The 13,005-nt window shown below is 42.3% G+C and overlaps 1 protein-coding gene across 1 annotated transcript in view; it reads right to left on the bottom strand.

The window, feature by feature from the left end:
• Positions 1-8,987, bottom strand: part of LOC134352916 (diacylglycerol kinase eta-like) — a 185,806-nt gene extending 176,819 nt beyond the window's left edge. The window contains exon 1 of the mRNA XM_063060530.1: positions 8,669-8,987. Within this exon, the coding sequence (XP_062916600.1) occupies positions 8,669-8,854 (186 nt within the window). The 5' untranslated portion in view covers positions 8,855-8,987. The remainder of the gene's footprint in view (positions 1-8,668) is intronic.
• Positions 8,988-13,005: the final 4,018 nt, after the last annotated feature.

Raw genomic sequence — 13,005 nt, 5'->3', positions numbered from 1 at the left:
CTGAGGTTAAGATTGCATGGAGTCACAGAGTCATATAGGATGGAAATAGACCCATTGAGTTCATGAAGTATCCAATTGCACTGAAACATATCTACATTACAAAAGGTAAGATGTTGGCAGTCATAAAGAAGACTGTTAGGACACTGAGGGAACCAGGGAAGACATTTTTATGGCCCTGGCAGAGATATTTGTATTATTGTTAGCCATGGATGAGATACCAGAAGACTGGAGGGTGCTTAATGCTATCTTTTATTTAAGAAAGTCTGCAGGGACAAGCCACGGAACCACAGGTTGGTTAGCCTAAAGTTACTAATGAGAAGGGATTCTGAAAGAAGAGATCTACCTGAATTTAGGAAAACAAGGATGCGGGGCTTTGAGTGTGGGAATATTGACTCATGAATTTGATCGACTTTTTTGAAGAGATGACCAAGAGGATTGGTCATCAAGAGGACAAGCTGGACTGTGTTCATTTGCATCTGCAATTACAAGAAATGGGGAACTGCTGTGACTTGTTCTTGGAGAAACATGGCTCCAAGACAACATTCAAGCACTGTCAATTTGCAGGACATGACACTCAGGCACTTGGGCTATATTATTATTAATTTTCTAATATTTCTGTAACTGTTTGTTTTTCTGCTATCATTGTTATATGTGCTGTGTGCTGTGTGTGACTGTTACTACTGTGTTTTGCACCTTGGCCCCAGAGGACACTGTTTCATTTGGCTGTATTCACATGTATGGTTGGGTGACAATTAAACTTGAACTTGAATTATATTGAAAAAGTCAGTGTTAGAAAGATAGCCTATATGGATTTCAATGGCCGTTGACAATTTCTACATGGCAAGTTGGTCCAGAAGGTTAGATCACCTGGAATCCATGGTGAGATAATTAATTGGATACAAACTTGGCTTGGGTGTTGAAGCTAGAATGTTTTAGCATTGGGTTGTTTTTCAGAATGGAGGCCTGTGACTAGTGATGTGCCACTGGGATTGGTGTTGGGGCCGCTGCTCTTTATCGTCTATGTTAACCAGTTTGGATGAGAGTGTAGGTGGCATGGTTTGTAACTTTGTGGATGACATCATTGTTGGTGGTATGGTGGATAGTGAAAAGGATTAGTTAACATGATTTACTTAGATCAGCTGGGAATGTGGGAAAAGTATTGGCAGATGAAATATAATTAGGACCAATGTAAAGTATTGGATCTTTGGAGTTAACCCGGGGCAGTATTTTCACAGTAAATGGTAGTGTCTTGGGCAGTGTTGTATAATAGAGAAACCTGGAGGTACAGGTACATAGTACTTTGAAACTGGGGGGTGAGGGAGGTGTTTGGCATGCTTCCCTTCACTAAGCAGGGATTGAGAACAAGAGATGGAGTGTCATCATATCTGTATAAGATGTGGTGAGCCTGGACTTGGCATTTTGTATGCATTTCTCGTCACCTATCTATAGGAAGAGTGTAATTGAGCTGGAAAGGGTGCAGAAAATGCAAGGATGTTGCCAAGACTGGAAAGCTTAATCTAAACTGGATAGGTTGGGGTTGCTTTTCCTTGAAGGATCACCTTCTTCAGTCTCTCACACATAATTCCTTTTCCAACCACTACCTCCATCTGCTAGATTGCAGTCCTCCCTCTCCACATAAATGTAATCTCCACTTTCAAAGTCACAGCTGTCTCATCTTTAATCTTCCAATTTTTACAACATTGCTATAGCCACTGATCTGCTCACCCACACTCACACCACTGTCAGTGCTGCAGTTCCAAATACAATCTTTATTTTCATATCCTTGCAGATCAACTGATTGAGCTCTCATCCCCACTCCCTTTAACACAAGAATTCCAGCATTAAATGCACAAACTCATCGTAGCTATCCCTCAAGGTCGAGGATGATGGTCTTCATTCTGTTGACCTACTTATCGGCTCTCAAGTGGCTTATGAGTCCAATCTTGACTTTGAAAGTTCTTCCGCATTCAGGACAGGTAGTTCCAGATGGCAGATCCGGCTTTGGTTGTTGCAGCCTCTCTTTCCATTTTCTTCTCTTTTCTTCTAATTCTGCACATCTGTTGGCTTCGAAAGATGCTGTTCCTTCTCAGATGATGGCTTGCCAGAGTTTCCTGTCCTTGGTTTTGGTTTCCCAATTGTTGATGTCGATGTTACATCTCTTCATGTTGACTCTTTAATGTTTGCTTTCTTTAAGCTGGGAGTAGAAGATTTGTTTTGGCAGATGTTCGTCTTTCATCCGAACAACATGACCGCTCCATCTTAGTTGGTTCTTGATGACGTAGGCTTCAATGCTTGTTGTTTTTGCTTCATTTAGCACACTGACGTTAGTTCACTGGTAGAAGAACCAACGTCAGTGTGCTAAAATGCACGAACTACAACTCACTTGGCCACATGCAGAAAAATTGGACCACGCTGTTGTGTGCTGAAACATCTCATTATTACAAGATTACCAAAGAATGCAGAGATGACCACTACCTTTCAGCTGTATAATCTAAAGAGTTCAGTTCATCTCACTTTCCTGTCTCTTCCATTCTCAACTTGAACAACTGGTAAAGCACATGGGTCTCTTAGTTCTTTAAACTTTACCATTCAATCAGCTTATTTTATTCCCTTCAACCACATGCTGGTCGGCGCAGTGACATCAGCACTGGACTATGGAACGGAGGATCCCGGGTTCAAATCCAGTCGGGCCGCTCCTGAGTACACTTTCCATCTGTGCTGGGTTGAGTGTTGAACTCGCAACTCAACCTCGTAAAATAAAGAAAAATACTGCAAAATGTCTGTGCGAGGAGTGGCCCGCCACACAGCCATCCGATCCACGCCTTGTAAGGCATGAAAACGCCCAACGCTGGCCTCTCAGGCCTGAGTAAACATCATCATCATCATTATCATCGACCTCGTGCTGAAACATCCCAGTTGCATCTACTTCTGGTTCACTTGTTCCTGCTTCTTCTCAATACCTCTTGAAAATGTTTACTATGATATCCATGTATTTTTCCTATAACGCAATCTCATCAAAATTCTCCTGATTCCCATTCTGGAAGGAAACATTATAAGCTAACATTCATTAATTATGTTCTGTACCTGTCCAATACATTATATTTGGATTTGTACATTTATTCCTACATCACTTCAGACTAAAACATCTTGATTTTCCCTATTCAAAATGCATTCAGCATTTAGATCCAAATTCGTCAATACTGAATACATGTGTATTTTGATATACCAGTGTCCAGTCCCTATATACTTCTATCCATCATAAATACGGCCTTAAAGTGCTTTAGCCAAGGGCATCTTCATGGGCCCCAGATATGTCTGCCTTTTCGTGGTCTATGTAGAACAGTCCATATTGCAAGCCTTCATAACTCTTCCTCCACCGCATGGATAACTGCATTGATGCTGTTTCATGCACCTGTGCTGAGCTTGTCAATTTCATCAACTTTGCCTCCAACTTCCACCTTGCCCTTAAATTCACTTGGTCCATATCTGAAACTGCCCTCCCCTTTCTCAATCTCTCTGGAGACAAACTGTGGACTGACATCTTTCATAACCCTATTGATTCCCATGGCTATCTTGACTATAGCTCTTCCCACCCTGCTTCCTGTAAAAATTGCTATTCTGTTTTCTCAGTTCCCTCATCTCCGCCACATCTGTTCCCATGATGAGGCTTTCTTTTCCAGGATATCAGAGATGTCCTCCTCCTGAAAGAATGGAGTTTCCCTTCCTCCACAATTGATGCTGCCCTCATCCACATCTTCTCCATTTCCCAAAAATCCATGCCCCCTCCATCTTCCCCCGCCTTAACAATCCTTACCTACCACACCATGAGCCTCCACATCTATCATTCTACACAACTTACGTCATCTCCAAACGGATCCTACCACCAAACAGACAGTACCTTTACCTCAGCTCCTCTCTCTGCTTTCCGCAAGGATCGTTCTCTCCATGATTCCCTGTGTATTTGTCCTCCCCACTGGTCTCCCTCTCAGAACTTATCGCTGCAAGCAGCTAAAGTTCTAAACCTGTTCATTCACCTCCTCTCTCACCTCTATTCCAGGCCCCAAACAGTCCTTCTAGGTGAGACAACACTTCACTTGCGAATCTGCAGGTGTTGTCTATTGTGTCTAGTGCTCCCAGTGCGGTCTCCTCTGCTTTCATGAGGCCCGTCGTAATCTGGGGGGTGGGGATCGCTTCATCGAGCAACATCGCTCCATCCGCCAAAAGCAAAACTTCCCAGTGGACAAACATTTTACTTCTGATTCCAACGTGTCAGTCATGGCCTCCTCCTGTGCCAAGCTGAGCCCACCCTCAGGGTAGATGAGCAACACCTTATATTCCATCTATCTAACCTTCAACCTGATGACATGAATATCAATTTCTCTGACAATTAAAAAAATGTTTCTGTCCCCCTCCTTCTGTTCCACACGCTTGCATTTTACCTCTTCTCACCTGCCTATCACCACACCCTGGTGGCCCACCTCCTTCCCTTTCTCCTATGATCCACTCTCCTCTCCTATCAGATTCCTTCCTCTCTAGCACTTTACCTTTCCTACCCACCTGGCTTCACCTATCAATTTCTAGCTCTCCTCCTTCTCCACCCCCACCATTTTTATTCTGGCATCTTCTCCCTTCCCTTTCAGTCCTGAAGAAGGGTCTCATCCTGAAACATTGACTGGTTGTTCATTTCCATGGATGCTGCCTGACCTCTTGAGTGCCACCAGAATTTTGTGTGTGTACCATAGATTTTCCCTTTTGTCCAATTTATTAATATCACTGAAATTTAATGTATCCATGCAGATTGATTACAGTTCCCTCTCTATGGGTTATTTGAGAGCTTAGCTCCCTAAAAAAAGATCTAGCACTTTCCTGGCATGTATCACACATGAACTCTTTTCTGGTTTCCATCTGGGTATAGGTATCGATTTTAGTCAATGTTTCAATGACAAACTCCACCATCTTCATCATGGATGATGGCTAGACATGACATTACATGTTGTCATCGAACCGCTGGTTAAAATCGACATCTGGACCCGGCTGAAAGCCAGAGTGGAGTTGGTGTCTTAGATCGATAATCTGTATTGCTGCTGGTTACCAATTTATTTTTAAATATTTTTTACTGATTTTTGACACTCCTTGCAAGCTTCTTTTCAAAGACCACTCTCTGCATTATCACCATTGGATAGGCTTTCTGTTTGTGACCACTCTCTGTATTATCACCATTGGATATTCTTTTTGCTGTCAGATGCCACGGTTTCTACTTGCCTTCTTTATTTTTGTCTTCTTTCATTTTATATTTCTCTTACCTGTTTAGTCATCAGTGATTGTTTGGCTTTCAGCAACTGATCATCTTACCTGCCTCTGTCTCGTTGTAAATTAGTTTTGAACACCCTTAACCCCTCAGCTTTGCTTTTATCAGTTTGCAACTTGTGCTCTGTAAAGTGCAATATCTAAAAGTCAGGTTTGAACAAGCATGACATCTTCATGGCTGTTTCAACTTTCTCCCTTTTAAACTGATAATGTCACTATTAAATAAATGTATTAAACAATACTCTGGATCACTTATCAATACTAATTATCCTTTGTTGGTTCAACGTGCATTGCTATGGGAGATTATCAGTGTATCTGCATCAGAACTATACCTCTACTTAAACATGAGACAAATTGCTTATCCTAACTCAAGTAAATGTTACACTCCTCTATCAAAATTATTCTTCCTTTACTAAATTCCTGTCTAATTTCTGTAATTATCTAACCTGAGCTTTCCAACTGCGAGAATGCAATCCATGTCTAACTCCCACAACTCTTAAATCAATTTCCTTTCATAACTATATGCACAAAGGCTCCGTTACTAGTTTATTTCTTGTTGATCTTACACCATAGCCTTCAAGTTAAACCTACGAGAGTTTCATTTGTTCCTTAGGCATCCTGCATAAATAATGCTTAATTGAGTGACATACAATAATCTTGTCCTTTGCCCTAATGCTTTACTCATATACTCCTTAACTATTTTCCCTGAATTAATTACACTCTATAATTTGTTCTTTACCTCCAGTGTTTGAAACCACTCAAACATAATAGAAATCACAGTGTGAAACTACTGTAGTGGTTTATATGAGTTCTCAGTATCTGGAAATAAATATTACTCACATGAAAAGAAAAAAAGTCAGAGCAAAGCTTGCTTTCTATTGTCTTATTAGGGAAAAATACAGTTACTGTCTTATCAAAGAGCTCCAAACCAGTCGGAATATGTACTTTCATGTTTCTTGCATCATCCTTTACACTTTAAGGCAAACATATCACTCAGTAGGTAAATGACCACAATCTTGGAGACCCCTAATCGAGTTTTTTTATAAACGAGTGCCAATGTTACATTGCTGAAAGCAGCTGGTTCAAAGCTCGATATCAGAACCTTATTGCTCCTGGCACAGTTCAAAATACAATATTCTCCCAATTAGGCTGCTTTGTTGATCTGAACTCCGCTGTTCACAGGCATTAGGTTGAAAACTTCTAGATGTTTGCTCTAATCTAACTTCCATGCAGATAAATGTTAGAGTTAAAACTGACTGCTCCATCTCTGAGGCTCTCTGCCATTTCTGTACATAAAGTCTAGGCAGCTTTAGAAAGGTTGGCTGTTAGTCACAGCCTCATTCCACAAACCTATTTACAAAATTCTCTATTTAAATAATGCTGAATATTCTACAACTAACGTTCAGACAATTGCGGTGTCCTTAGGAATCCTGTATTTCAATATATCATTTGTAACAATTATGAAGTAAAGAAATAGTCGTTCAGAGATTATTTAATGTCAACGCATTTCTCTACTGTACTGATGCAAAGGTTGGTTTCTCTTGGAAGTGATTCACCTCCTAACATTGGTCCTTTGCATTGACTGCCCTTGCTAAAATCACTATATCTGCAGCTTATAATTACTGATTGCCAGTATCAGAATGAGCTCTGACTCCACTGTGTCTGAAGAGGTGTGATCTGCGTACCATTTAGACCAGTTGGAGGGATCAATAATGATTCTTCTGAACCCTGAACAAGAACTAATACTCAGCTCATTCCTGATGGGAATAGCATCATCCAAATTAGAATATGGATGGATGTCCATGACAGAGAGCAACGACGAAATGTAACAACAAAGTAGCCAATCACCATCATTTTAAATGTATTTTGACCTGTTTTGCTATGAAGCAGAACTAGGGCCAGTTTTAGTGTGAGTGGATTGGTTTGTGTATGTATGTTTGGTTTAATAGAAGTATGGGATATTTTGACTAGTTTGCTCTCAGGATGTGGACATCATTGACAATGCCGGCATTAATTGCCAATCCTTTTGTCACTGAACTGAGGAGGCAATTCTGAGTCTCTCCCCGTTGTTGGGTCTGGGGTACATATTCACCTAACAGGTAACCGTGATCAAAATCTTTCCCTGAGCAACAACATGTATAAGAGGGCACATGTTATTGCAGTGGTATCAGTATACTGAAGTGCTCTGAGTCAGTAACAGGATATTGGTCAGCATCACTGTAAGTAGCAATTAGAGTCAGTATTGCTGCTATCAAAGTTAGAGTTAATATGGTTGCTCCAACGTATGAGAGTGTTGGTGCTGTCTGATCTTTGCAGTACGGACATTTTCCTCCTTTGTACTACCTCAGATACTTGATACATCTCACAGCTTCTCCCATTGTGTCCCAGATTATGTCACCCTTGCTACATGCACACCATGCAATCCATCGTGTTTTACACACAGAGTGTGCACAACACCTGGCCAACCACCAGCTCAGTCTGTGCCTCGTCCAGATGGCAAGGAATCTATGGGTGGTCAATCCCCGCTCACCTCAATCCCATTCCTTCTCCCTTTCTCTCTGCCCATGCCGGCTGTCCCCCATTCTCTCTTCCTCAACCTTTTGCCCATTCTTTCTATCTGGCTATGCCCTCTGTATTATTCATTCTATTTCTCCCTTTCTCTGTCCTTTTTTTTTCTAAACCCTGGTTCTCTAACTCTTTCACTATATCCTTCGTCGGTCTCTATCCCCCCTTCCCTCTCTATTCACCCATCCTCCTCTAGTTCCCTCTTCCTCTCTAATTTCTGCTCGTTCTCAATTTAAATGCCTTCCCTGCATACTTCATTCCCTCTCCTTCCCTGCTCTTTCTCTAGTTGTTCTACCTGCTCAGCCTGAGCCCCTTCCCAACCAACTCGTTCACTTCAACCTGTGGCTTCCCTCCGCTCTCTTGCTGTTTGCAATTCCCTCCCTCTCACTGCCGCTCTGCCTCTCATCTCTCTTTCGCTCTCTCTTTCTCTCTCCCCCTCCCTCCCTCTCTCCCCCTCTCTCTCTCTCTCTCGCGCGCTCGCTCTCTTTCTCTTTCTCCCTCCCTCTCTCCCTCCCTCTCTCTCGCTCTCTTTCTCTCTCTCTCATTAATCCTGCCAACATTTCAGCAGCCTCCTTTGCAACAAATTGCGGAAAAGATACATGGTAAAGAGATAACAAGTTGGCACCTGTCACTGCCCGTGATAATGGATGCCGAGGGCCACGGAGACTCCAACCCGGGACCATCTTCCTACCTATTTGCGCACACCCCCCCCCCGCACTCCTCTCCCCCCCCCCCCCCCCGCTGTGCTCTAGGTCGGCACGGCCGCTAGCGGAGACCCCAGCCCTCTGCCCCCTACCTTGCTGCGGATCTGGCCGGACGTGGACACTTTGCGGATCAGCTTCTGGGGACCTTCCTGCTCTCCATCGCTGTCAGAGGATTCGTCTCCCACCTCCGAACGCGCCACGCTGTCCGCGTCCTGAGGGTATCCCGACCTGCGGTAATCCCGGGAGATGCACATGTCTGGGTGCAGCTTCTGAGCCATGCTCCGGGATCAGTTCCTGATCAGTTCCGCACTCCTCCGGGTGAGCTGAGACTGCAGAGGGAGAGGCACATGTGTTGCAGTCGTCTTTTGGCTCTGCTGCAGCCTCTGCCTTTCGCACTGACTGCAGGCTCTCTCTCTCTCTCTCTCTCTCTCTCTCTCTCTCTCGCTCTCGCTCTCTCGCTCTCTCTCTCTCTGTGCATCATGCGGATGTGTGAAGAGCAAACATATATTTTCATGTTCCAGGCATCAAAAAGAGAGAAGGAGGGGGAAATAAATCGAAGGCAGGACCCCGTCTGTACCACTTCGGAGGGAACGGCAACGAAATGCGGTACTAGGAATAGTTAACACTTTATTTAGAATGGACAACATGACTCGTTATGATCAGAATACATATCTACAGGTATAAAAGCCAAAGCACAATGCTGGAAATGTTCAGCATGTGAAGCACCCTCTGTGGAGATGGAGTCAGTCTTAATTTTGATTTTTATATCATCACGATTTTTGTTTTCAGAGCGTTTTGTGTTCAGGAGTGAGGGTGTCTTATTAGGATTTTACTGAGCCTTAAGTGTTATGTACAGGAACGATTATACTTGCTGTAGAATTAGGGGTGTGGAGCTAAGTAGACTGGGTCCTGGGACAATCCAGGATGGGAGCACTGTAGACAGCCCCTCATTCTCCAGAGTTTAGGTGAGAGGAGACCTCAGTGAAATTTGCAGAACTCTTACAGGGTTGGACAGGCAAGGTGCAAGGAGAGTGTTTCCACTGGCAGAGCAGTCTAGGAACAGGGTCTCAAAATAAGGGGTAGGCTGTTAACTGATCAAGGAGATTTGTTTTTCAGATGCTGGTGGGTTTTTTGGAAAATCTGTTCAGGTAGGTAGTGGAGACTCAGTCATTCGGCCAATTTCAAACAGGTATCAACAGATTTCTAGTATTATAGAACCCAGGGAAAAGTTGTTAGCAGAGAAAATGGCCATCATCTCACTGACTGTCAGAGCAGATTCAAAGACCAGGTATCTACTGCTCAAATTTCTTATGTTGCCACAACATAATGTAAATACAATCTTATGTTGTATTTCAGACAATAACAAGTGACACATGTGCAGTGAGCAATCGCAAAGAAAAATATCTGAATATCCCTTTCCCTTACTTCTGCTGTGGCAGAGGAAAAAGAAAAACTGCAGAAGTCGTGTATGAGCCTACTATACACGAGTAGGTGAAGGCCCCTCAACTCAGGATATAATCACTGATCTGACAGTACCCTCAAATGTGTATTCCTGCCCATTATTAGCAACCTTTCATCCCTTTGCTTAGCAAATATACAACTGCCTCACCTTAGAATATGAGCACACCCTGCTTCCTCCACTCTTTGAGAGAGTAAACATATTTAACACCATTACCAAGAAAGAAAAAATCACGTCACTTCTGCAATAAATGGGAAATCTTTTATTTTTAACCAATGACTCCCAGTTGTGGATTATCCCACAAAAGTAACCAACTCACCATATTTACACTGGCAAAAATCGTTTCAATCAAGTCCCCTTTCACTTTGATGAATTTTAGTCCATCCAACCTTTTGTCAAAAGGCCATGGACAATCCCAAGACTGGCTGCAAACTGAGGAGGGCTCGCCATGGGTATAGCAAGCTCATCCCATAAAAATCCAGACCTACAGAAATGCCAACAGGAGCTCCAAAGACCTCATTCCAGGGAGAGGAAAGATACACCAAGGAGATGGATTGTACCCGGGGAAATCTTGAAAACTGGCCCAGGACAGAGGCCTCTGATGAGCTGTGGTTGGTGGATTGTGTCCCTGTAAACTTAATGGCTCCAGTAAGTAACCTGACTATTTCCTTCATCTGTCCAGGAATTTGTCTCAGAACCATTTCACATATATTAATATCCAGTGTAAGATAAGACAACCACTACTATACACAGCTCTGCAGATATAGTCCCACTAATGTCTTATATAACCAAACCACAATCTCCCTAGTATTGCATTCAATCCTACATGAACTTAATGGTAGCATTCTATTAGTTCCTTTCTAATTGTTAACACCATCTTCATATTAAGTTGAAGTAAATCATATACTATAACAACCAGATTCCTCTTGACATGGGGCTTTAACTACTTGGGCAATATCTCGTTCTTTAATTTTTCATGTCAAAATGGACAATATTACAACTTAGTCATTCATTAGCCACACCTTTGTTCTCTCAATTAACCTATCAATATCCTAATGTCCTCTTCACAGTTTACTTTCCCACTCAAAATTAACTCGCCTTCTCTTTTTCCCAATTCTTAACTGAGACATTAACTCAAAAAATGCTGGACTCAGCAGGTCAGACAACATCTATGGAAAGGAATAAAGAGCAGAGACCCTGAAGCATTTTGTGTGTGTGTTGCTCTAGATTTCCAGCATCTGCAGAATCTCTTGTGTTTATGAAGCATTAACTCAATTTTTTTTGCTCACAGGTGCTACCAGACTTGCTGTGTATTTCCAGCACTTTCTCTTTTATTTTGGATTTCCATCAACTGTAGTTCTTTTGGTTTTCATGTACATCTGTGCTTTTCCCAGTGTCATAATCGTATTTAGCAGCCATGCCTTCAGTATGTTTTTCATGCATATAAATCACGAATGAGCTTCCAGCACCAAAAAAATCTGTAATATACTTCTGAATGTACCATATCTTGTCAAGAAAAGACCCATTTTTGCTTACTCCCTGTTTCCTGTTAGCCAGTCAGTCTTTCATCAACACCTTAATGTTTCCTTCTTTTATAGTCCATTATATTTCCTATGGTGGGGTAGTCAAATGCCAGCGGATATAGCCTCAGAATAGAGGGGCATCCTTTTAGAACGGAATTTCTTTAGCCAGAGAGTGGGGAGTCTGTAGAATTCGTTGCTACAGGCAAGTCCTTGGGTATATTTAAGGCAAAGGTTGATAGATTCTTGATTGGTCACGGTATGAAGGGATACGGGGAGAAGGCAGGAGATCAGGGCTGAGAGGAAAAATGAACCAACCATGATGAAATGGCAGAGGAGACTCGAAGGGCCAAATGGCCTAATGGTCACTATCATGATAAATTTGCCTTTATATCGAATGCCTCCTGGAAAACTACCCCCCGCCCCCGCCAACACACACACCTCTATTCAATTTACCCACAGTCACATGGTATTTCCTCAAGAAACACTGACAAGTATGATAAACACTACAAAGCCATGATGACTCTGATTGTCTTGAATGTTACAGTAGTGTCTTTAATAATGGCTTCCAGCATTTTCCTCAGGACTGATGTTATGTTAACTAGTTTGCAGTTTCCTAAGTTTTGTCTCCCTTTTGGATAAAGGAGCTACAGTGTTTTTTTTTTCAATAATGGATCTTTCCTGTGCTCTGACTGGATTCCTGATGGCGTCATAATGGTGAATGGTGAGAGCTAACAAGAGCAATAATGATCTTGAAATTGTATTGGGCCTTTCACCATCTGCATACATCTCCAGTTTTGTGCTTAAAGAATTACTTCTGAAGTGTATTTGAAAGACATAGGAAATCCAAAGTACCACAGGTGTTGTAAATCAAAATCAAAATTAGAAAATTCTGGCACACTCAGTGCATATTCATCCACTGCCATTAACAAAATTTTAGCAAGTAGCAATGATGTCCAGATCATCTGATTCAAGTGGAAGAAATGTTGGCTAGACAACCTGGGAAGTGCTTTCCTGCTCTATTTCAAGACATTACTTTGGGATCTTCAAATATTCATTTTTGTTTCATCACTGATGGGCAGGTGAGGAGAAGAGAAGCGGAAAGAGGGGAGCCAGAATGGGGAATGGAAGAAGAGGGAAGCAGAGTAGACACTGGAAGTTAGAGTTACCAGAAGAAGCCAGATAAATATTTGACCCTAATTAAATTATATTATTCCCCTACCTTATATACCACGGAAGTTTCTTCATGAGCCTATTCTTATGTACGTGGAGATTAAAGTTTCCCAAATCTGATGTTCAGGCTGCATTCACATTCTCACCCAGAGTTGTTGCTAATGGTCTATAGGTCATCACAAATAGGACATCCCTTGGCAGAACTCTGTATTGTGGAACAACAGTATAGACAGTCAACACTCGCAACACGCTGGGGGAGCTCAGGCTAACGAGTCCT

This window comes from Mobula hypostoma, chromosome 10 (assembly GCF_963921235.1).
Source record: "Mobula hypostoma chromosome 10, sMobHyp1.1, whole genome shotgun sequence".
Taxonomy (NCBI): Eukaryota; Metazoa; Chordata; class Chondrichthyes; order Myliobatiformes; family Myliobatidae; genus Mobula; species Mobula hypostoma.
The sequence above is the reverse complement of the archived record's forward strand: the minus strand, read 5'-3'. Positions and strand labels throughout refer to the sequence as shown.